We start from the raw sequence: 25,318 nt of genomic DNA on the forward strand, positions 1-25,318 counted from the left end.
AAAATGCAAAGAACCACAAGGAAGGAAGCCATAACTGGATAAACTATTTATTAACAGACAACGCCCACAAATTTATTTCTTCTTGGACACACCCACGGTGCGACCACGGCGGCCTGTGGTCTTGGTGTGCTGGCCTCGGACACGAAGTCTGCAGATGAGAAAAGAGAACGGTCACAGGTCATACACCATACAAAGCAAACGTCGGGGAAAAGATGGAGCATGAGAATTCCCTGGGAGTCTAGGCACAGACCTAGATTAGCCTCCCCACACCCCCCTCCACTCACCCCCAGAAGTGGCGCAGCCCTCTGTGGGCCCGAATCTTCTTCAGTCGCTCCAGGTCTTCACGGAGCTTGTTGTCCAGACCGTTGGCCAGGACCTGGACACAAAGGAGACAGTGAGGGATGTTTGTCCTACCCCCTGGTCTCTGACCAATTCTAATGGGACGCCCTGCTTATCTCTCATCTCTCCCATCTCAGTACACACCTGGCTATATTTTCCATCCTTCACGTCCTTCTGTCTGTTTAAGAACCAGTCTGGAATCTTGTATTGGCGTGGATTCTGCATAATGGTGATTACACGTTCCACCTGGCAGGCAAGACAAGGGTCAGGTCTAGATGGTCTGCCTGCCCCAGGCAGACCCAACCCCCAGCCCCCGCTTCCTTATCCTCACCTCATCCTCAGTGAGCTCTCCTGCCCTCTTGGTGAGGTCAATGTCTGCTTTCCTCAACACCACATGAGCATATCTTCGCCCCACACCCTGAGGAAAGGTTTCGGAGTCGGATGAGTCTGATTTTTTGAGTTTCCTTTATAGACCCATGATTCAAAAAGCACAAAGGTAGGGCCCCAAATAACCTAGTGTCTCATACTTTTCCAGATACAAAGCCTAATCATCAAAGGAGAAAGTTCTGTTCAGGGACAGGGCTGGACCACAGAGAACTTGGGGGCAGATGGCCCCCTGAAAGTAGAATCTTTTGTCCCCACATTGCCCATATGCAGTTGTAAATGCTGCTGTTAAATAATGCAGCAGCAGCACCCAAGAATGGCTCCTCCTGATTTCTGCACTGTGGAGGATGAAGCGGATGCCCCTCAGAGCTGATGTAGCACCAAGGTAGCAAGATTAGGGTCTTCTGAATTAACCGGGTTAAGGGGTAGAACTGTCAGTTGCTCACGATGTCTAAGGGCCACAGGCCATGATCCTTCAGGCAGGTCACTGCAGGATCAAAATAAACGCTTAAATCAGTGGCATCATATCACCATCACCACTGGTACTCCCTGCCACCTGAATTCACAAGCCAAACAGATGTGGATCGTGAAGGATTGTGTGCTAGGTTAAATAGTGTCCCACCAAATGTATGTCCATCCAGAACCTCAAAACGTTAGTTTATTTGGAAATATAATTAGTTAAAATGAGGTCATACTAGATTAAATCCAATGACTGGTTTTCTTATAAAAGGAGAAGACAAAGACACAGAGGCAAGGTCATGCAACAAGAGGCAAAACACTAGAATGATATAGCTGTAAGACAAGGAAACCAAGGATGTTTGGCATCTGGAACTGAAAGATTATGTCTGAGATTTACTTTAAAGTACAAGTGGGTAGGGAAAAGCATAGATGAAACACGATTTCTAATTTTTAGCTAGATGATACCTCCACAGGGGCTAGTAATTCTCTTCCTTGCTTCTAAGTGTTTAAAATTTTCCATAAACAAGGTCTTAAAATAGTTGCTGTCAAGCTAAGATTTTTTTGAAAACCCTATTTAGATACTGGCTTGCCAACTTCCTAAGCTAGACCTCCAGATCTCCTTTACTCTGCCCACCCTTGTTCTCTCCACCCAGAAGAGTACACTACAGGAAACCATCACTTTCTCAACTTTGTAAGTCCAAGGGCTTGGACCATATAATAGAAGAACTGATACTAACTTCATATTACCCTCTGAAACCCACTCACTGTAACTAATTCCAACCCCCTTCATGTTTCCAAACAACTCACAGACAGTTACCATCCTGATTTAAAGGAAGGACAGAACAACCAACCTTAAGGAATATTCATAGCAAAAGTGTACAAATGAAAACAAAACAACAAAGGGATCCTGACACAGAATAATCCTGCAGATGTGTTATTACCTCCCAGTAAATACCTTCTTCTGCTTGTGTCAGTTTCAATACTTCACCTTTCCCTGGCCAATTAACCTTGCTCCTTTAACTACATTTTTTGAGGAACCCCTCCTCATACCTGGCCTCCCTTGCCAGACAACTTTCTTCCAATTTCTAAGTATCACCCCACCCTACATTCCAGATGATTAACACAAGACCACCTGCAAGCTTCACTTGTCTCACCAGAGGAAGAGCCAGCAAAGGCTGGCTTTCCACACAATTAGCAAAACCCCTAGTACCTGTCTGTCTCTAGAATAATCTTACCCAGTGATAAGAAGGTTCCTTAAGAGATTTCTTATCAAATTACTAAGTACCAAACACTGCTTTGGTTAAACTATTTTAAGCTGACTACAAAGGTTACCACACATGCCTAAGGTAACAAATACCAAACTAGTTAATTTCAAAGAGGCAGAGGAAGAGTTTGACAGAAGCATCCTACTAACCACACTCATCTTTTATTTTCACTATCTCATCTAAGCCTTCTAGCAACTTTTAAAAAGGGAACAGGCAACCTCTGAGACACAGAGGACTCAGTTCCAGACCACTCCAAGCAGTGAATATTGCAATAGAGCTACACAATATTTTGGTTTCCCAACACATGTATGTTATGTAATTTATTGAGTGAGCAATAGCCTTATGTCTCCAAAAAAAACCAAAACAGAACAAATCAAAAACCCACAAAACCATAAATACCTTAATTAAAAGATACTTTATCACTATAAAGTGCTAACCATCCCCTGACCCTTCGGCAAGTCTGAATCTTTTTGCAATAGGAACATCAAAGGTCACTGATCATATCACTGTAACAAATACAGCAATGAAAACGTTTGAAATATTACACAAATTACCAAAATGTGACAAAGACACCAAGTGAACAAATGCTGTTGGAAATCTGATTTACTTGAGACAGGGTTGCCACAAGAAACACGTTATCTGTGAAGTGCAATAAAACGAGGTAAGCCTGTACCGTATTTCACACTCACTAGTTTCACAGCACAGAAGTGCTCGTCATATGTACCATTTAAGAATGAAAGCTGTGCTCCTTGAATTACAGAATGAAAAAGTAAATGTGATGGACCGTATAAAGAAAAACTTATGACTTACTGTTTTAAATTAACAACCTATCTATAAAATACTTATACTGTCCTCTGGGGATTGTAAGCAAGAAAGCCTATCCCTAGTCCCACGGAGTGTAAACATTACTGCTAGGAAAAGCAGTCATTTCCACAATTAAACAAAAAAAATTTTTTTAAAAGTATAAGAATAACGTCCCCATCTGGAAGGCCAGTTCATTAGGCTGGTTAAGGGAATATCCAAGCTTGCATTCACTGATGTAATTCACAAGATGATCCAAGTACTGGTTCTCACTTCAACTGTAAAGGGGCAATGACTTTCACCTCTGGCATCTGACTAGTGCCATGATACCTCCCATTGCCTAACTACAGGTTTCTTCACACTCGGAATCGCTTGGCATTTCTACTCACCCTTCACATTTCCCAGGAAGGGTTGCTGCTATGATGCACTGGGGGAAGAGGGGCAGAAACCAAATCTAGCGTTGATGGTCCAGGAAAGTTTTAGTGAATTCAGGTAAACAACCAAACCCATTCCCCACCCCCTAGGTGAAACATCTTGGCTTGACCTGAAACTATTCTTTGGCTTTTATCACTTATCTTTTGGGTCAAATGTGGTAAGGGTTTAAGGGAACTAGTTGCTCTCCTAACCATTCTTTTTTTACGCAGCAGCCGAGGTGAGGTGATCTGGTTGGGACTTCCTCCATCTTGCCTCACTTACAGCTCAGGTGTTAACAACCCAGTTTCATTTATATTCTCTAGTCCTTGCTTTACCTTAATTGCAGTGATGGCAAAGGCAATTTTCCGCCGCCCATCGATGTTGGTGTTGAGTACTCGCAAAATATGCTGGAACTTCTCAGGGATTACTAGAGACTGGTAGAGATTGGGAAAGAAATCAGACACCGTGAACTACCATCAAACCGTAACCTCTAACACGAGCGTTAAGCTTGTCACACAGGGAGCAAGAAGCCCCCGCCAGGTTTTCACGACACAACGAACTCCTCAGTCCTGAGACAGCAGGAATATCAGTTGTTCAAGCTTGGGAAAACGCCATCTCCGGGAGGAAGCACGTCTCCTGCCTGTTCCCAAAGTACACTGAGTGGCGAAGGCCGGAGGTCCCCACGCACGCCTAAGGCTTTCCAGCGCCCGGAGGGTGACTTCCTCTGGCCCCAGTCCCCTAACTAGATGTCTTTAATCGTCCGTTTCCAGGGGCGCGACCCAAGGCTCCACACAGAAAGTTGCAGGCCCTCAGGATAGGTCATTTTCAGCCCCCTGACAGTAGACCTTCCCCGCCCCGGTTCCGATGTCGCCAGATCCCCGCACCTATTCCAGTCTTACCATGGCTGCGGCCCCAGCGGCGGCGTGCAGGCCTCTAGTGGAAGAGAGAACGGAAGTGACGTAATAGCTTTATATAGCTACCCGGCGGAAGGGGCGGAGCGATCTTGGTGAGGCGCTGTGCAGGAATCCGAATTGGGCACCATGACTTCCGGTGCGGTTTTTCTTTACAGTTCGTAAAGTTCTTGGGCGTGAGAGCCACGAAGGTTCCGGATTGAGGTTTTAAGACGTTCTTGACTGAAGCGGTTAGAGCTGAAAGGGAAAGGCTGGAGGCAAACAATTTAACTCAAATATCTGGGAGCGATTTCGCGCCGCGCAGGACACTCCAGGACTTGCAGTTTCACTCCAGGGAACAGACTCGCCAGACAGCTGCCGGAAGTGAGGCTGCGCGGAATGGCCGCGGCTGCGACCATGGCGGCAGCTGCTCGGGAGCTGGTGTTGCGGGCTGGAGCCTCAGATATGGAGGAGGAGGAGGGCCCGCTGGTGAGAACGCTGGGCTGTTTCTCCTTCAGAGTCTCGTCCCGTCTCCTCACGGTAGAAAGGCCTGGGCTGGGTGTAGGCGCAAGGTTTTGAGCTCTGCTGCTACCGGTGATGCTACCCTGTTTGACTCTCCATACACCTCCCTGGGATTGAACCTGAGCAGGGACCTGCATGGCCGAGGCCGAGGTTCTGGGGCCACAATTTCATTCAACCTGCAGATGTTTGGGCAGACTAGAGAAGCAATGTAAAGGCTAGGAACATGGCCTCTGGAGCCAGATTGCTTGGGTTCTGATTCCACTCTGTGTGTCTTTGGGCAAGCTAACTAGCCTCTCTGTTCCATCACTTTTCACACCTGTAATGTGAAGAAAATAAGATCTACTCTATAGGTTGTTAGAATTAGATGAATGAATATGTGTAAGATGGCAGCTGGCACGTAGGTAAACACTGTGTGTTAGCTGACATTTTTAGAAAGGCTGGGGCTCCCCAGAAGGATGGTGATAGGACACCTTAGGTAGCAGGAGTCTAAAGATCCTAAATTAAAAAGCAAGTTCAGCTCTGTCCTCTGCATCTCCTAATTTTCCTCGTTTGGTCACTACCCTTCATGGGTTGACTGTCTCCTTGTCATATTCCCTACCCATATTCTCAGCCCCAGTTAGTGAGATTGAGTGAATATTAGCCTTTTGGAATTTTTTGGGCTCAGTATTTACCTGTGGCTCCCCAGTGAACGCCTCTCTCCCCCACTTCAAGGACTGGAGGTTCTCCCATTACATTTTGTTCTCCCCCTCTCTTTCCCATTAACCTGTCCCTCTCCAGGGGGGTGGTCCGGGTCTTCAGGAGCCATTGCAGCTTGGAGAGTTGGACATCACCTCTGATGAATTCATCCTGGATGAAGTGGATGGTAAGTGATGGCGCGGGGGTGGCAGTGCCTATAATCTGAGAGGCATGGGGGCTGGGAGTACTAAGGCAGGGATTGGTGTGCGGATGTTCAATGTGGGGACAGCTGTGGGGCTAGCTGGACCCTTACGATGAAATTTTATTTGCAGTTCACATTCAGGCGAATCTGGAGGATGAGTTAGTAAAGGAAGCTCTTAAAACGGTGAGGCTTTCCACTATACTAATCTGCCCCTCCACTTCCCCTCCCCTCAAAGAAAAGAAAACAGTCTCTTGCTCTTCTAATATCACCCCGGTGTCCTACTCTCGGTCCTTCGTTGAGTGTCTGTTCCAGTGTCCCCTCACTGACTCCCTCCTGACCTGTCACATTTATGTTCTCCCAGGGTGTGGATCTCCGTCACTATTCAAAGCAGGTTGAGCTGGAGCTGCAGCAGATTGAGCAGAAATCCATTCGGGATTGTATCCTCCAGCAGAGGAAAAGGGTGGTGTTATTAAAATGGGCATTTCGGATGGCGTCGTGCTGACAGCCCTGCCAGGGCTGCTGTCTTCTCTCTGAGGTTTCTGTCATATCAGGGAGAAATTGGAGAAATCCTGTGGCTTTGAGGCCCCTTGACTTTTTGTGAGTCAGATATCCAAGAGAGTGAGAACATAGCATCTCTGCACAACCAGATCACAGCCTGCGATGCTGTCCTTGAGGTTGGTGACTATGACCCCTCCTAACCCTGAGTGCAGATCATGGTCTCTGGGACCTTTCTTTAGGTCATCAGCCTCTGGCGGGGACAGTTAGAGTCACTTTCAGGATGACCTCAGCAGCCTTTTTTGTTGTGGCTGCCATGACGAATGTTATTTGCCAGTGACCTTTGGGGTACCTCTTCACTTATCACCCAGTACCCTCGTGGACTGATAGATACTGGAGACTTTACCAAGAAACTTGGGTGGCCCACTCGTCCCCTACCAACCCATTCAGTAGCACTTCTGCCTCCCCCCAGCGCATGGAGCAGATGTTGGGAGCTTTTCAGAGTGATCTCAGCTCCATCAGCTCTGAGATCCGGACACTGCAGGAACAGTCGGGAGCCATGAACATTCGGCTTCGAAACCGCCAGGCTGTCCGGGGGAAGCTCGGGGAGCTTGTCGATGGTCTGGTGGTGCCCTCTGCTCTGGTCACGTAAGTCACCGGTTTGAAGGGGCATAATGTCTATAGCAAGTAGTTGGGCTGGAGCAACCTACTTACTTACCTCATGGGTTTCCTGGCTCCACGTCCCTTCCAGAAACTGATGAGTGGCTTGACAGCTCTTTCTAACCTTGACTCAGGCTTTAGGCATCAAAGATGAGGAATCATTCAGGGTCGGGCATAGAGAAGCAAGTCGAAGGTTTACGTGGATGGTGGAGGTGTGTGTGCCCAGGAACAGGAAACTTGGTACATGTGTCCTGACTCTGTGATGCCATATAAGAAGGGAGACAGAGGCTGGATGCCAGGGGTATGGTTTAGAGTCTAGGGGTGTCTGGGTCTCCCTCCTTACCCATCCCACCCTACCCTGCTCTCCAGGGCAATTCTGGAGGCGCCAGTCACAGAGCCCCGGTTCCTGGAGCAGCTGCAGGAGCTGGATGCCAAGGCAGCTGCAGTCCGAGAGCAGGAGGCTAGGGGCACAGCGGCCTGTGCAGACGTCCGAGGCGTGCTCGACCGGCTCCGGGTCAAGGTGGGGAGAGGGTAGATACCCTAGAGACTTCTCAAACTAGCCTCCCTGAGCACTCCATCCTGGGTTGCCCTGGCAAAGCTCATGGTAGCCTGTCCCCAAGAACTTCACCCTGCCTTCATCTGGCAGAGCTCATCCTCATATCTCTGGGTTACCCTGAAAGTCTTAAGAAATATCAAAGAGATATTCTCTAGTCTTCCTCCTCCCATATCCAACATTTGTTCCTTCTCTCAGTAACTCCTAGACAGCGAGAAGGTCGCAGCTTTGTGCCCTGTGTTTGGTCCCTCATGTCTAGGCAGTGACGAAGATCCGAGAGTTCATCCTTCAGAAGATTTATTCCTTCAGAAAACCGATGACCAACTACCAGATCCCCCAGACAGCCCTGCTGAAGTACAGGTTGCTGCCCGAGGGAGGGGCTGGGGGTGGCCTCGGAGCTCTTGCGCAGCCCAGTGTGGTGCCGGGCCTCTTGGGCCGGCAGGGAGACCAGCGAGTCCCTGGCCCCTCTAGGTTCTTCTATCAGTTCTTGCTGGGCAACGAACGGGCCACGGCGAAGGAGATCAGGGACGAGTACGTGGAGACGCTGAGCAAGATCTACCTGTCCTACTACCGCTCTTACCTGGGGCGGCTCATGAAGGTGCAGGTGAGGCCACAGAGGGAGAGGTGGTCCTGGGTCCCTGGGCTGGGGGGAGGGGCAGCCATGGGGCAATGGGAGACAGTGTGAAAAGACATTTTTTTTGTTGCACTCTGGGAAGCACTTTGGGTTCTCTCTTCTCTTTTCCCTAGTATGAGGAAGTTGCTGAGAAGGATGATCTAATGGGTGTGGAAGATACAGCCAAGAAAGATATCCTGGAGCAGAAGGGCCCGCATGCTGGTCTGGAGAGTGAGGGGGCTTCTCGCTCCAGCCTCCAAGGCACTGCTGCCTACCTTTTTCTGTGGGACCACAACCTTTGAGAATGTGATCAAGGCTGTGGCCTCCCTCCCCAGAAAAATGCACAAATCATCTTGACACGGAGTTTTGCATATGATGTCGGGGTGCACAGAGGCTCCCTAGCATCCATTCACTGATGTCAGGGGAAGTGGGGCCCTGGTCCTGGGAAAGAGGCTGTGTAAAGTGGGGCCTCGGGGCTGTGGCAGGGGCCCCTGGAGGTCCTGAGTCTTTGACCTTCCATCACAGTTGTGATCTGACTGTTTTCCTTGACTCTGATCTCCACGGTTCTTCTCAAAGCCATCTCTCCGCAGCAGGAACACCATCTTCACGCTGGGGACCCGGGGCTCTGTCATCTCCCCCACTGAACTGGAAGCCCCCATCCTTGTGCCCCACACTGCCCAGCGGGGAGAACAGAGGGTAGGAGGAGGAGCAAGCCTCCGCCATGGGAGGTGGGGGGCACTCCAAGCACAGACCTCAGGGCAAAGCTTCCCCCCTCTGCAGGCCCCTGTGGGAGTCTCCTTCTCCAGTCACCCCAGTGTTCTGTGATAAGAAGAGGGTTGGGACCATTGAACTTAGGGTGTACAGAGGGGAGAGATGGGCTGGGGGTGGGGGTGACCTGTCATGAGGCAGGTGTGGAGGAGGATATGGGAGCAGCAACAGCAGGTGGGGGTGGGCTCTTCTCTTGTGTTGTCCCCTCCGCCCCCAGTACCTGTTCAGGATGCTCTTTCGCAGCCTGGACTAGGGGTAGATGGGGAGGGCCTCCTGAGCTCCCATTACCCAGGTTTGCTGATTTCCCAGCTGTATCCACGGAGAGCCGGTACTGGGGTCCAACCCCCTGTCTCTCTTCTTACCCCTTCCATCCTAGTATCCTTTCGAGGCTCTCTTCCGCAGCCAGCACTATGCCCTCCTTGACAACTCCTGCCGCGAATACCTCTTCATTTGTGAATTCTTTGTGGTGTCTGGCCCGGCTGCACACGACCTCTTCCACGCCGTCATGGGCCGCACACTCAGCATGACCCTGGTAGGCGCCCTGGCTCTCGGGCTCCTAGACCTCTGTCCCCGGTCCTCGTCAGCACTACAGCGAGGTCACAGCTCTGGGGGTACTGAAACCAGGATCCCCTTGTTCTAAAATGTGTGAGCCTCGTCCTCACTGTGTGACTCCCCACGAAACCATCAAAGCTTGGGGTCCCTGAGGCTCCCCCTCCTGCTCATCCACACCCAGACGACAGCACCTCAAAACTCAGGCCCCTACACCTTGGTGCTCAGCCCTGAATTCTTCTGTGATGGGCTTGTGATCGTAGATCTGGTGAGCAAGGCAGCAGGACCACCCGAGTGGCCAGTGGGCAGGGAGGGAGGGAGCCTTTCCCATTTAGATCCTCCCCCAGCCCCGGGGCCACGTCCCCAAGGGGGCGCAAGCATCGGTGCACAGCCACTGGCAACGACAAAGTAACAGACACTCTCTTCCAATCCCCTGCCTGTTCCTAAATCACAGAAACACCTGGAGTCTTACCTCGCCGACTGCTACGATGCCATTGCTGTTTTTCTCTGTATCCATATCGTCCTCCGATTCCGCAACATTGCAGCCAAGAGGGATGTTCCCGCCCTGGACAGGTTGCTGAGTTCTGGTCCTTGATGCCCCACTGGCCTTGAACTCTTTGGTCTTGCACAAGCCTGCCCTGACCCGTGGGCTCCTCCTGACCTGAACCATTGACCCTGTTCCCATTTGTCTGTCCGGAGGCAGTGCTGCTGCTCCCAGACTCACCTTTCACACCCTCTCCTGCCTCCACCCGTCCCCACCCCTGACCTTCCTTGCCAGATCTCTAACTCTGATCAAGCCCACAGGTACTGGGAACAGGTGCTTGCCTTGCTGTGGCCGCGGTTTGAACTGATCCTGGAAATGAACGTGCAGAGTGTCCGCAGCACAGACCCTCAGCGCCTCGGGGGGCTGGACACTCGGCCTCACTACGTGAGGGCGGCAGGGGTACCGGGCTGTTGAAGGGCAGGGCTCAAAGCCTCGCTGTGAGGGGTCACCCTGGTTAACGGTTGTGTCCAGCAGCCCTGGCTGGACATGTAGCCATGCTGTGAGGGGTGGTCTGGGATTGTGATCAGACTCAGGGTGGGCTGGGCACTGGTAGGAGGAACTGTGGTTGGCCAGCTTCAAGGGAGTTGGGGGTTTCATGGGTTGGGCCAGGCGGTTGGTGTGATTTTTCTTCCCATCTTTGTTCTCCCAGATCACACGCCGGTACGCAGAGTTCTCCTCTGCTCTTGTCAGCATCAATCAGACAATTCCCAACGAGCGGACGATGCAGCTGCTAGGCCAGCTACAGGTGAGGGGCAGGTGGGAGAGGTTCCCCAGCTGCAGGGCTGCCCCAGGGGGCTGGGGGTGGGGTGGCCTTGCTGCTCCTGTCACCTCCTCCTTTCAATTTTCTTTTTTAAGGTGGAGGTGGAGAATTTTGTCCTCCGGGTGGCAGCTGAGTTCTCCTCAAGGAAGGAGCAGCTCGTGTTTCTGATCAACAACTATGACATGATGCTGGGCGTGCTGATGGTACCAGAAGCTCTTCCTCCCTGGAGAATTTGAGTTCCCCCCACTGCTCCCTTACCTCCACGAGACCAAAGATTATGTCGGCCTTGTTTGGTGTTTTATTCCTGGAGTCTGACAGTGTCTGGCTACCTCCAAGAAATGTGGGAGGAAGGGGGTCCTCCGACATGAAGGTCAGCTTCTCCCCAAACTTGAGATTTCCCCCATCTTCCCTCAGGAGCGAGCGGCGGATGACAGTAAAGAGGTGGAAAGTTTCCAGCAGCTGCTCAATGCTCGGACACAGGTAGGGGTGTGGGGAAGAGGAAAAGGACAGTCCTGTGTGCTGTTTTCAGTTCAGAGTGTGTGTGTGTGTATGTGTGTGGAGTGGCAGTTAGCGGACTCCAGGTACATAGAATTGGAATTGTTTTAACTCTTGGTTCATGACATGCTGTCATTATTGGTCTATTTTATTTTCTTTTGTATTTTTTAAATGACATAGACATCCGTGAAGCCACCACACACCTTGGCAATAACTAATATCAAAGTCTGAATTCCTCCCCACCCCATCTCCCTGCCTCTCACATAGAGGCACCTCTTGACCTAAATGTTGTCTTTATCATGTCCTGGCTTTTAAAAATAGAGCTTTAGGGACTTCCCTGGCAGTCCAGTGGTTGGGAATCCATGCTTCCACTGCAGGGGGTACAGGTTTGATCCGTGGTCGAAGAACTAAGATCCTGCATGCCTCGTGGCATGGCCAAAAAAAAAGTTAAAAAGAAAAAAAATTGAGCTATAGGTATGCCAAAACAGTAACTATTTAAATTTGGTTTTGAGTGCCATGAAGGTGGAATCACAGGATTATTTCATGCATAGTTTTTCTAGTATCGTCCTGTTATGACATATGGCTATAGCTCATTCTTTTTCACTGCAATATAATGTTATGTTGTGTGAACTTAACATAGGACATTTGGACTATTTCCAGTTTCTTGCTCCTGTGAGCATTGTTTTATGAACAGTTATGTCTTTTAGCACACATAGACATGTCAAAAGTTTTATCCAGAGTCTCTCTTGGAAGTAGGAGTAGGCTTGCTGCATCTAGAGAATGCTAGTATTCAACTTTATGAGACAACTGCCAAAATTGTTTTCCTAAGTGGTTGGACCAATTTATTCCTACCTGCAGTGTATAAGAATTTTCATTGAGTCATATTTTCTCCAACATGTGATATATCAGACTATCTTTCCCCTTCTGGAAGGTGTCTCACTGGGATTTGCGTTTTCCTGATTACTAATGACATCAAGCATCATTTTAAATGTTAAATAGCCATACAAATTTTTCTTTTCCGTGAAATGTCTGTCATAGCATTTGACCTCTTAAAACCTGGGTTGTGTTTTTCTTTTTGATTTATAAGAGCTCTTAACATATTTACCTACTAATCTTTTGTTGATTGTATAGGTTGCAGATACCTTTCAGGAGTGTTTTATGTTTTTGCTTTATGTTGTCTTTTAATGAACAGAAATTTCTAATTATAACTTGATGAATTTATTAATCTTTATTTTGTGTCTTGTTTAAGAAGTCCCTAATTACCCCTAAGTCAGAAGAATATTATACTGCATTTTCTTCTTAATATTGTAGAATTCTGCTTTTTACTTTCAAGCCCTAAATTGATCTAGAATTGATTTTTCTGTATGATGTGAGGTAGGAAACTAACCTTTTTTCTATTTGGAAAATAATTGGCCTGGAACCACTTATAGGAAGTCCCTTTTTTTCCCCATTTGATCTGTAGTCCTGTCTCTGTCACATAGCAAAACTCCACAAACATGTGCGTCTTGCCTCTATTCTGTTCCATTGATCAATTTGTCTACCCTGCAATATAGTTTTTTCTTTTTTAAATTTATTTATTGTATTGGCTGTGTTGGGTCTTTTTTGCTGTGCGCAGGCTTTCTTTTAGTTGCAGTGAGTGGAGGCTACTCTTCTTTGTGGTGCTTGGGCTCCTCATTGCTGTGGCTTCTCTTGTTGTGGAGTACAGGCTCTAGGCGCATGGGCTTCAGTAGTTGCAGCACATGGGCTCAATAGTTGTGGCTCGCAGGCTCTAAAGTGCAGGCTCAATAGTTGTGGTGCATGGGCTTAGTTGCTCTGAGGCATGTGGGATCTTCCTGGAGCAGGGATCAAACCCGTGTCCCCTGCATTGGCAGGTGGATTCTTAATCACTGCACCACCTAGGAAGCCCTGCAATATAGTTTTTTTTTTTTTTTTTTAAATTTTATTTATTTATTATTTTTTGGGGGGTACACCAAGTTCAGTCATCTGTTCTTATACACATATCCCCATATTCCCTCCCTCCCTCGACTCCCCCCCACCCTCCCCGTCCCAGTCCTCTAAGGCATCATCCATCCTTGAGTTGAACTCCCTTTGTTATACAGCAACTTCCCACTAGCTATCTATTTTACAGTTGGTAGTATATATATATGTCTATGCTACTCTCTCACTTCGTCTCAGCTTCCCCTTCACCCCCGCCCCCTCCCAAACCTCGAGTTCTCCAGTCCATTCTCTGCATCTGCGTCCTTGTTCTTGTCTTGTCACTGAGTTCATCAGTCCCATTTTTAGATTCCATATATGTGAGTTAGCATACAATATTTGTCTTTCTCTTTCTGACTTACTTCACTCTGTATGACAGACTGTAGTTCTATCCACCTCATGACATATAGCTCCATCTCATCCCTTTTTATAGCTGAGTAATATTCCATTGTATATATATGCCACATCTTCTGTATCCATTCATTTGTTGATGGGCATTTAGGTTGCTTCCATGTCCTGGCTATTGTAAATAGTGCTGCAATAAACATTATGGTACATGTTTCTTTTGGGATTATGGTTTTCTCTGGGTATATGCCCAGGAGTGGGATTACTGGGTCATATGGTAGTTCTATTTTTAGTTTTTGAAGGCACCTCCAAACTGTTTTCCATAGTGGCTGTACCAACTTACATTCCCACCAACAGTGCAGGAGAGTTCCCTTTTCTCCACACCCTGTCCAACATTTGTTGTTTCTAGACGTTTTGATGATGGCCATTCTGATTGGTGTGAGGTGATACCTCATTGTGGCTTTGACTTGCATTTCTCTGATGATGAGTGATGTTGAGCATCTTTTCATGTGTTTGTTGGCCATCTGTATGTCTTCTTTGGAGAAATGTCTATTTAGGTCTTCTGCCCATTTGTGGATTGGGTTATTTGCTTTTTTGGTATTAAGCTTCATGAGCTGCTTGTATATTTTGGAGGTTAATCCTTTGTCCGTTGTTTCATAGGCAACTATTTTTTCCCATTCTGAGGGTTGCCTTCTAGTCTTGTTTATGGTTTCTTTCACTGTGCAAAAGCTTTTAAGTTTCATGAGGTCCCATTTGTTTATTCTTGATTTTATGTCCCTGATTCTAGGAGGTGGGTCAAAAAGGATGTTGCTTTGATGGATGTCATAGAGTGTTCTGCCTATGTTTTCCTCTAGGAGTTTTATAGTGTCTGGCCTTACATGTAGGTCTTTAATGCATTTGGAGTTTATTTTTGTGTATGGTGTTAGGAAGTGTTCTAATTTCATTCTTTTACACGTAGCTGTCCAATTTTCCCAGCACCACTTATTGAAGAGGCTGTCTTTTTTCCATTGTATATTCGTGCCTCCTTTGTCAAAGATAAGGTGCCCATATGTGTTTGGGCTTACTTCTGAGTTCTCTATTCTATTCCATTGATCTTCCTTTCTATTTTTGTGCCAGTACCATACTGTCTTGATCACTATGGCCTTGAAGTATAGTTTGAAGTCAGGAAGCCTGATTCCACCAACTCCATTTTTCCTTCTCAAGATTGCTTTGGCCGTTTGGGGTCTTTTGCGTTTGCATACAAATCGTAAGATTTCTTGCTCTAGTTCTGTGAAAAATGCCATTGGTAATTTGATCGGGATTGCATTGAATCTGTACATTGCTTTGGGTAGTACAGTCATTTTCACTATGTTGATTCTTCCAGTCCAGGAACATGGTATGTCCCTCCATCTGTTTGTGTCGTCTTTGATTTCTTTCATCAGTGTCTTAAAGTTTTCTGCATACAGATCTTTTGCCTCCTTAGGCAGGTTTATTCCTAGGTATTTTATGCTTTTTGTTGCAATGGTAAATGGGAGAGTTTCCTTAATTTCTCTTTCTGCTCTTCCGTTGTTAGTGTATAGGAATGCAAGAGATGCAATATAGTTTTAATTATTACGTTTTTAAGGAAAATTCTCCTACCTTCTTTTTCATCATCTTGAGTATTATTGGCCTTTTGAGTTTTCATGTAAATTTTATCATCAGCTTGTAAGTTCTCACATAAAAAAGCCTATTAATGATTTTGAATGGAATTGCACTGATCAGTTTGGAAGAATTGATACTTTTTGATATTGAAACTTCCTGTCCATGAACATGGGCTCTCTCTACATTTTATTTTATTTTTTTTTAAATAAATAAATTTATTTATTTATTTTTATTTTTGTCTGCATTGGGTCTTTGTTGCTGTGCACGGGCTTTCTCTAGTTGCGGCAACCAGGGGCTACTCTTTCGTTGCAGTGCACGGGCTTCTCAGTGTGGTGGCTTCTCTTATTGCGAAACACAAGCTCTAGGCACACAGGCTCAATAGTTATGGCTTTCGGGCTCTAGAGCTCAGGTTCAGTAGTTCTGGACCCCGGGCTTAGTTGCTCCCTGCCACGTGGAGTCTTCCCAGACCAGGGATCAAACCCGTGTCCCCCGCATTAGCAGGTGGTTTCTTAACCACTGCACCACCTGGGAAGTCCTCATTCTATGTCTTAAAAGATATTCCTTAATGTCTTTTGATAACTTTTTATAATTTTCAGCAGAAAGACATTGCAAATCTTTTGTTAGAATTGTTCCTAGGTAAGTATAATATGTAGATTTAGTCCTACTAGGAATACATAAATCCTTCCTAGTTCTTTGCCTTTAATTTCTTTTTTTAAAAATTAATTAATTTATTGGCTGCGTTGGGTCTTCGTTGCTGCGCGGGCTTTCTCTAGTTGCAGGGAGTGGGGACTAGGTGTGCAGATTTCTCTTTGCAGTGGCTTCTTTTGTTGTGGAGCATGGGCTCTAGCCGCAGGGGCTTCAGTAGTTGCAGCTCACGGGCTTAGTGGCTCTGCAGCATGTGGGATCCTCCCGGATCAGGGCTCAAACCCATGTCCCCTGCATTGGAAGGCCGATTCTCAATCACTGCGCCACCAGGGAAGTCCCTGCCTTTCTTATGTCTTTGATCCTTAACTGTCCTGGCCAGGACCTCTATGACAAAGTTTCATAGTTGAATAAAGGGTAATGGTGGACTTCCTAGGTGGCGCAGTGGTAAAGAATCCGCCTGCCAATGCAGGGGACACGGGTTAGAGCCCTGCCCTGGGAAGGTTCCACATGCCACGGAGCAACTAAGCCCGTGCTCCACAACTGTTGAGCCTGTGCTCTAGAGCCCGTGAGCCACAACTACTGAGCCCATGTGCCGCAACTATTGAAGCCCACGCACCTAGGGCCTGTGCTCCACCACAAGAGAAGCCACTACAATGAGGAGCCTGCACACCACAATGAAGAGTAGCCCCCGCTCTCAGCAACTAGAGGAAGCCTGTGTGCAGCAATGAAGACCCAATACAGCCAATAAATATAAATAAATAAATAAATTTATTTATTTAAAAAAAAGGGTAATGATGGTATCCTGTTTCTGAGTTTAAATGTTTTCATCATTTTGTCTTTAAGAGTAGTGTAATAACTGTAGGTTTTTTTGTAGATGCCCTTTATCAGGTTAAGAAAATTCCTTTTAATCACTCATGTGCCAGGAGTTATTATTGTAGTTTTTCCTACTAGGAATAAATACATTTATTTAGGAATAATTACTAATACTAGGAATTACTAGAAATAATGACTAAATTTTTTTTCTCTCTAATTGTTTGGACTTTATTCTTTTAGGATTTGTCCTTTAAATAAACAGTTGTTCCTTAAGTATTATCTTTTTAAAAAGAAATTTACTTGTTTGCACTGGCGTATGAGAATGCTACTGATTTTCATGTATGGATTATACAACCACCGTCCTAAATTATTTCTAATTGTATTTCTGGAGATGTGTGTTTCTGTGTAGGTGTTCATCATCTCTGAATTGTGACAGTTTTAGTTCTTCCTTTCTGATCCCTATGTCTTTAATTTCTTTATATCTTTAATCTCTTACTGCACTGGCTAGTACCTCCAGTACAAAGCTGAATGGTTAAATAAAAGTGATGGTGGTGAGAACCCTTATCTTTTCCTAATTTTAAAAGGAATGCTTTCATCATTTCCCCATTAAGAGGACCGTTGTTGTAGTTTTTTTATAGATATGCTTTATCAGGTGAAGAAAATTCCGTTCGATCCCTAGCATGCCAAGAGTTATTATTTTTTTTAAAAATCATGAATGGGTATTAGATTTTTTAATCAAGATTGTGTGCTTTTTCTGCAACCATTGAGGTAATCATATATTTAATTTTTTTAAATCTATTATATGATGGGAGAGATAAATTAGGACTTTAGGATTAACAGATACACACAACTGTATATAAAATAGATAAACAACAAGGACCTACTGTATAGCACAGGGAACTATATTCAATATCTTGTAATAACCTATAACGGACAAGAATCTGAAAAAGTATATATATGTGTGTGTGTTTTATATATATATATGTACACACACACACACACACACACGTATATATATATAACTGAATAACTTTGCTGTACACCTGAAACTAATCACAACGTTGTAAATCAACTATACTTCAATTTTTAAAAATATCTATTAGGTGGTATATTACATTTGTAGATTTTAGAATGTTAAACCATTCTGGATTTGGTCTAATTCATTTAGAATTTTTGTTTCTCTGTGCAGAGGTGAGATTGGCCTGTGATATTCTTTTCTTGTACTGTCCTTGTGTGGTTTTAGTACCAAAGTCATTGGATTTGTAGAAGAAGGTGGGAAGGAAGTATTTCTTCATCTTTGAGATTGAAATGATCTCTTCCTTGAAAGTATCTTAGAATTTACCAGTGGAAGCATCCAGGCAGATTTAAAGCTGAAATTCTAAGTACTTCTTTTACTGAGTTCTGTAGGTTTGAATATGTAGCATTTTTATTATTCAGATCTAAGGATTTTTATATTTCAATTATTTCTTCTTCAATCCATGAGATTTTTTAGAGGAATGTTTTACAATTTCCAAAAGTAGTTTTCTTATTTATCTTTTTGTTATTAATGTCTAACTAATTGCATTGTGGATGGAGAATGTGGCCTTTTGGTACTGAAAATTTGAAATTTGAAAAATTTTGAAATTTGTTTAAATTTGCCTTGGCCTAAGACATGATCAGCTTTTGTAAATGTTCCATATGTGTTTGAGAAGATTGTGTATTCTTTGACTGTCAGGTGTGGAAATCAAACTAATTCCATTGTTCACATCACCTATATCTTTACTGATTTTTTTTTTGTCTGCTTATCGGTAGTTGAGAGAGCGGTTTTGAAATTTACAAGTTTATCACTTTGTCACTGCAGTTTTATCAGATCTTGCTTTATATAGTTTCAGCTTATTTCATCTAAATTCTCAAAAGTTTAGAATCATAAGATCTTACTTGTGACTTGAAGCATTTGTCACTATATAATGACCCACCTTAGCCGTAATAATTTTCTTTTAAGCGTATTGTATCTTATATTAACATGGCTCTGCCAACGTTAGTTAGTATTTGCCTGTTAATTTATTTCCACATTTTTAAACTTTCTTTTTACTTTCCTTTTCATATTTTCACATTTTAAGTCTTTTGAAAATAGCATATTGCTAGAATTTTTAAAAAACCCAGTTGGATTATCTCTGCCTTTTAATTTATAATTTTTATTCATTTATGTTTGTTATGATTAATATCACATTTGGACTTTTCTCTGCCATCTTTAGTTTTCTGTTTATTTTGTATCTTTTGTGCGTCCTGCCTTTGTTTTCCTTGCAACATTTTTTTTCCCTCTCTAATTGTTTGGATTTTGTTCTCCATTCTTTTGGAATTTGTCCTTTAAATTTTACCTCACATATTTCGCTTAACATCTAAATTTAATATTTAACCCCTGTCTCAAACAATACATGGACTTTAAAACATTTAAAGTGTTTTAATGCTCCAGTCACCCCTCCCTGTTCTGCCTTCCCTGCTAATTATTGACGTGTTTTATTTCTGTCCTACTTTTTTTTTAATGCCTTTCTTTTATTCTATTTACTTTATTTTATTTTTTTGGCTGTACCAAGCAGCTTGTGGGATCTTAGTTCCCCAACCAGGATTGAACCTGAGTCCTCCGCAGTGAAAGTGCAGAGTCCTAACCACTGGACTGCCAGCGAATTCCCTATACCCCTTTTAAATATGAAATGTTGTCTGTATTCCCTGTATTGTACAATATAGCCTCGTAGCTTATGTATCTTATACATGATAGTTTGTACCTCTTCGTCCCCTACCCCTATCTTGCCCCCCCCCCCAAAATCAGTATCTTTTTAAACATTGCTTTTCCTCCAGTCTTTCTTCTCTCCTGGGATCCGATTAGTTATAGGTTAAAGTTTCCCATTCTGTTCTCTCTTTTTAGTAAAATAAATATGTAATTAGATGAGAAAGGAAACCGTTGTCCTTACCTGTACAGTTAGATGACCAGAGGGAATGTCAGCTCTGCCTTCAGAAGTGCAATTCTCTGGACCCTCTGATCCCACAAAGATGTGCTTAGTAAACCAGTGGACTGTGCTGACAGCAGCTGAGGCACTATGGGATTTACCAGGGTGGGGATGCTCCCTGTCCTTTTTGGTGGGCTGCTGCTCAGTATTGTGTGGGAGAGATTGCGAGCCAGAGTCCTGTGTGCTCTTTCCCTCTGGTCACTCCTCTGTTGTCAGAACACTCTCTTTTGGGAATTCCCTGGTGGTCCAGCAGTTAGGACCTCGAGCTTCCACTGCAGGGGGCATGGGTTCAACCCCTGGTGGGGAAACTAGGATCCCGCAAGCCACGCTGCACGGCCAAAACAAAACAAAAAAACCCACTCTCTTTTGCTGGATAGAGAGCTTAAAGAAACTTCATCCAGGTCTAGATTAGTGCTGTCCCATAGAAATATAATGCCTGCCTCAAATATGAGCCCCTTAAGTAATTTTCAATTTTCTAGTAGCTACATAGTAGCTACATTTTAAAAATGAAAAAGAAACAGGTGAAATGAATTTAATGATACTTTATTTATATTATATATTATATATCTGATATTATCACTTCAACCTATTTATCCACAAAAAAATTAGTAATGATTTATTTAAAAATTTTTTCCATATGAAGTCTCTTAGCCTGTTGTGTATTTTATGCTCACAGCACATTTTGGTTTTGATTAGCTGCATTTCAAGTGATCAGTTGCTAGATGTGACTCATGGCAACTGTGTTAGGACAGGTCATCTCTGTTAGTTGAACTTATCTTTGCATCCACCCCCTTTACCCCCCACTGTTTATTTTTAAGAGTATTGTGGGGTTATTGCATTTAGGCAACTGTAATAGATTGAATTTGGTTATTTAATCTCTGTCCCAAATCACATCACAAATAAAGGTTCCTTAATTATGGAAAGATCTGTTCTTGGAAATGTCTTCCTCGTCTCATGTTAGTTATCTGACAACCTTCAGTGGATATAAGTAGAGGTTTTGTGGGAAAAATGGAAAATATTTTATTTATTTATTTATTGAAGTATAGTTGATTTACAATGTTGTGTTAATTTCTTCTGTGTAGCAAAGTAGCTCAGTTATACATATATACATTCTTTTTCATAGTCTTTTCCATTATAGTTTGTCCCATGATATTGGATGTATTTCCCTGTGCTATATAGTAGGGCCTTGTTGTTTATCCATTCTGTATATAATAGTTTGCATCTCCGAACCCCAAACTCCCAATCCATCCTTCCCCCACCCCCCTCCCCCCTTGGCAACCACAAGTCTGTTCTCAATGTCTGTGAGTCTGTTTCTGTTTTGTAGATAGGTTCATTTGTGCCATCTTCTAGGTTCCATAAAAGATTTTATTTTTCAGTGGAAGTAGTTTATTTTTAAATGGAATAAAAGTTTCACTTTCACCTTACCAGATCTTACTGTTTGGGTTGGGTTTTTTGTTTTTGTGGGTTTTTTTTTCTTTCTTTCTTTTTTTCTATTTTAATTCCTCCCTTCCATTGTTTTTATGTGTTTGTTTACTTTTTCATTTTAATTTTGTGTTTTGGGAAATTTCAGATATGCTTGCTATGTAGAGGGTAGCATGGTGAACCCCCAGGGGCCATCACAGATCTTCACCCAATAACAACTCAGAGAAAGCTGTTTCATCCATATCAACACCTGTTGTTCCTCCTCCTCCCATCCACCCCACCCCCACCCCCAGTGATTTTGAATTAAATTCTGTATATCACTATCACTTCATCTGTATCAGGATGTGTTTTAAAAACCACAATACTTTATCACCCTTAAAAAAAATTACCGGGACTTCCTAGGTGGTGCAGTGGTTAAGAATCTGCCTGCCAATTCACGGGACACAGGTTCGAGCCCTGGTCCAGGAAGATCCCACATGCCTCGGAGCAACTAAGCCCGTGTGCCACAGCTACTGAGCCTATGCTTTAGAGCCCGTGTGCCACAACTACTGAGCCTGTGCTTTAGAACCCGTGAGCCACAACTATTGAGCCCATGCACCGCAACTGCTGAAGCCCATGCACCTAGAACCCGTGCTCTGCAACAACAGAAGCCACTGTAATGAGAAGCCTGTGCACCACAACAAAGAGTAGGCCCCACTCACCACAACTAGAGAAAGCCCACGTGCAGCAACGAAGACCCAACACAGCCAATAAATTAATTAATTAATTTTAAAAAAATTAACATTTTCTGGGCATTTCATGGTGGCCTAGTGGGTAGGATTGGTGCTGTCACTGCAGTGGCCCGGATTCAGTCCCTGGTCAGGAGCTGAGATGCCACAAGCTGCATGGTGTGGCAAAACAAAAACAAACAAACAAAATCACTCTCAAAATAGCTAGTATTCAGGTATCCCCAGTTATCATAAATAATGATTCAAGTTAGGATCCATGTACAGTCCATACATATGTCTCTCTTATTTTATTTTATTTTATTTTTATTTTTTAATAAATTTATTCATTTTATTTATTTATTTTTGGCTGCATTGGGTCTTCATTGCTGTGCACAGGCTTTTCTAGTTGAGATGAGTGGGGGATACTCTTTGTTGCGTTGCACAGGCTTCTCAGTGCAATGACTTCTCTGGTTGCGGAGCACAGGCTCTAGACAAGTTGGCTTCAGTAGTTGTGGCGCACGGGCTCAGTAGTAGTGGCTCATGGGCTTAGTTGCTGCAGGGAATATAGGATCTTCCTGGACCAGGGATCGAACCCACGTCCCCTGCATTGGCAGGTGGATTCTTAACCACTGCGTCACCAGGAAAGTCCCCATATGTCTCTTTTTAATCTAGAGATTTCCCTTCTATCTTTCCCCCTCCTGCTCTGTGATTTATTTTTGGAAGAAATTGAGTCATTTGTCACATAGAATGATGTACAGTCTGAATTTTGCTGACTGCATTCTGTGGTGTGCCTAAACTGTTCCTCTTTTCCGATGAATGTGTAATTCAATAGAAAGGCTTGATCAGATTCCAATTAGATTTTTTTTTACAAGGCTATTTGAGAGGTAGTGGTGTGTACTTCTATCAGGAGCACATAATGTCTTCTTGACTCTCTTTTTGCCAGTAGCCATCAGTGATCACTGCCTAGACCTTTAGATTTCTGTACCTCTCAGTGTCTCAAAAATGTCCATCTCCTTATCTGTCTGGGCTGCATTCTGAGTCATTTCTTCAATTATAAATTCCAATTTGCTCTATCATTCTTCCAGGTGTTTCTCATCTACTATTTAGCTAGTTGAATTTTTTTAAATAAAAAAATAGTTATTTTTTAATCATTTCTTTAAAATTTCATTTTGTTTCAAGTCTGTCCATTTCTGATCTTGTTAATTGGTCATGTTTGTGTCTGTACCTTTAACTTCTTTGATTTCATACAGAATGTACAACTGCTCTGTATCTGACAGCTCTAACATTGGCAGTCTTTGGAGGTCTAAGTCCATTGCTTATTGTCTATTCTGACTCTCATGGTAGCTTGCTTTCTTCTGGGACTGGTGATCTGTGAGTTCTTCTCTTCATCTTAATCAGGGGGAGTCATAGGGGCCTAAATTGGGATAGAGGGGATTTCAGAGAAGATTTGCCTCTTTTGCAATAGCTGAAAGATGCCATCCACCTGGCTCTACATTGGCATTTCTTTGAGCCTCTCGTGAGAGACCAGGCTCAGCATCCTCACTCAAGGCTAGCATCAGGCTCAGCTTCCTGACAGCAGAGTTGCCATGGCAACTTACCTTCTGGTATCCCTGCCTCTTCTCGGTGCCCACTTCTTTGGTTCCAGCTCTCTGCTCCCGGCTCAATTTTTTAAAAAATTAATTTTTAAAAATGATTTTTTGAGGAGGGTAGTCCTTGGAGATTTCCCCTACCTCTTGTGAGACTAGCAGTGTCTTAAAGTATATGACCTTTCCAGAGTTTAGCTGTTCTGTTATGGAAGTTTTCTAAGGATCGAGTTGGTCATGATGCCAGAGTTGGGGAAAATCTCTTGATACCAGGAAACTCGACTCTGTATGTGTGTATGTTTCTACAGGAATTCATTGAAGAGTTGCTGTCTCCCCCCTTTGGGGGTCTGGTGGCATTTGTGAAGGAAGCTGAGGCTTTGATTGAGCGTGGACAAGCTGAGCGACTTCGAGGGGAAGAAGGTAGGAAGGTGGGGTGGTAGTGGTGGGGTCAGTGGAAAGGTGAATGGAAAAGAAAAATTCAAGGATGCAGATTACATGGGGAGGGTGTCAAGCACGAAAGAATGGGTTGGGAGAACACCAGGAAAAGGGGTTGCATGGTGAGGATGGCTGTGCCCTGGGGAGGACTTAGAGGGATCAGATATCACTTAGCCATTATCTTTTTCCTGCTTCTCTCAGCCCGGGTTACTCAGCTGATCCGTGGTTTTGGTAGTTCCTGGAAATCATCGGTGGAGTCTCTGAGTCAGGATGTAATGCGGAGTTTCACCAACTTTAGAAATGGAACCAGTATCATCCAGGTGACCTGCAACTCCTAGTCCCCATTCCCACCCCACCCCACCCCACCCCACCCCACCCCACCCCATCACTGATTTTCCCCCCTCTCTTCTCTGGGCTCAGAATCACACAAGTGACCCTTGATCTTCAACTACCATCTGTGCCCAAAGGTCTGGATGAGCCCTCACTTGACTCCTATCATCGTCCTTAGTAGCACCCTGCATCTCATCCCTCTGTGACTTTCTCTGAACAGGGAGCACTGACCCAGCTGATCCAGCTTTATCATCGCTTCCACCGGGTGCTGTCACAGCCGCAGCTCCGAGCCCTCCCTGCCCGGGCTGAGCTCATCAACATCCACCACCTCATGGTGGAGCTCAAGAAGCACAAGCCCAACTTCTGATGCGCCGGCCCCTGGGAGCTGCCGGGCCTCTCCGTGGACTCCTGTGCCCCACCCCATACTCTTTTAAACCTGGGAGCCCCCTTCGAGTTCTCCCTTTGCCTTCCAGGTCCTTGACGTGCCTCACCCTGCCTTCATTCCCAGGACCCTGCCTCATCAGGATAAGCTGGATCCCCTTGACTTTCAGAATCTCCTGTGTCTTCAGGTTTCCCAGGACCACTTCTTCCAGGGTTTCCAAAATGACCTTTATTATTTTTCAAGTTTTGTCATTCCTCTTTTTCCCCCACACTGCCCCAGCCCCAAGGCTTTTTTCTTCTCCCAATAATACCTTCTGGTTCACTCAGCCCTTGTCACCATGTCATGAGGTGTGAAGCCTCAACTCTTGGAATTGGTGTAGCAAGGGAAGACTGCCTCAAAATGGTTGATTTTTTGTTTTGTTTTGTTTTTGACTCAAAGTGATTTATTTTCTGTAGCTTTTTGACCTAAGATCTCAGCAGCTTGAACACTAACCAGTCCCCTCCTGGCTTGAGAGTTACACCGAGGTCAGTCTGCAGAAAACAATAAATATTTAATATGATATAACACTCTTCTGCCATTTCTTTTCTCCTTCCTGCTGGCGCCTTCAAGTAGCCCCATCTCTGCTCTAGGGTCACCTTTGCTCTCTGACTACCTCCTGGGCCTACATCCCTTCTGGTGAGTGTCCAGAAA

General features: G+C 44.7%; 2 protein-coding genes across 5 annotated transcripts in view; one reads left to right on the plus strand and one right to left on the minus strand.

Annotated features, from left to right (window-relative positions):
- Positions 1-31: 31 nt before the first annotated feature.
- Positions 32-25,318, minus strand: part of RPS18 (ribosomal protein S18) — a 141,329-nt gene continuing 116,042 nt past the window's right edge. Inside the window, exons 1-6 of one of the 2 annotated variants that reach the window (XM_057699220.1) lie at positions 4,562-4,639; positions 3,998-4,096; positions 671-757; positions 484-585; positions 285-376; positions 32-148 (exon numbers count right to left, since the gene is read on the minus strand). In XM_057699220.1, the coding sequence (XP_057555203.1) occupies positions 73-148; positions 285-376; positions 484-585; positions 671-757; positions 3,998-4,096; positions 4,562-4,564 (459 nt within the window). In that variant the 5' untranslated portion in view covers positions 4,565-4,639 and the 3' untranslated portion in view covers positions 32-72. Of the gene's footprint in view, positions 149-284; positions 377-483; positions 586-670; positions 758-3,997; positions 4,098-4,561; positions 4,640-25,318 lie in introns of those variants that run through there. The other variant, XM_057699221.1, reaches the window with a different exon arrangement.
- Positions 4,699-25,192, plus strand: VPS52 (VPS52 subunit of GARP complex). Of its 3 annotated transcripts, none has more exons than XM_057699190.1 (20): positions 4,699-5,041; positions 5,852-5,936; positions 6,082-6,134; positions 6,313-6,388; positions 6,558-6,625; positions 6,919-7,094; positions 7,476-7,626; positions 7,919-8,019; positions 8,131-8,263; positions 8,407-8,464; positions 8,835-8,968; positions 9,417-9,572; positions 10,044-10,162; positions 10,394-10,517; positions 10,783-10,878; positions 10,989-11,096; positions 11,308-11,373; positions 23,790-23,901; positions 24,118-24,236; positions 24,425-24,496. In XM_057699190.1, exons 1-20 carry the CDS (start codon positions 4,952-4,954, stop codon positions 24,425-24,427), a joined length of 2,028 nt encoding a protein of 675 aa, XP_057555173.1. In that variant the 5' UTR covers positions 4,699-4,951; the 3' UTR covers positions 24,428-24,496. The 3 variants fall into 3 exon arrangements, with proteins under 3 accessions (XP_057555173.1, XP_057555172.1, XP_057555174.1); XM_057699189.1 differs by having other exon boundaries at positions 4,700-5,041; positions 24,467-25,192; XM_057699191.1 differs by lacking the exons at positions 4,699-5,041; positions 5,852-5,936 and having other exon boundaries at positions 6,081-6,134; positions 6,554-6,625; positions 24,467-25,192.

The sequence above is a fragment of the Hippopotamus amphibius genome, chromosome 11, assembly GCF_030028045.1.
Source record: "Hippopotamus amphibius kiboko isolate mHipAmp2 chromosome 11, mHipAmp2.hap2, whole genome shotgun sequence".
NCBI lineage: Eukaryota > Metazoa > Chordata > Mammalia > Artiodactyla > Hippopotamidae > Hippopotamus > Hippopotamus amphibius.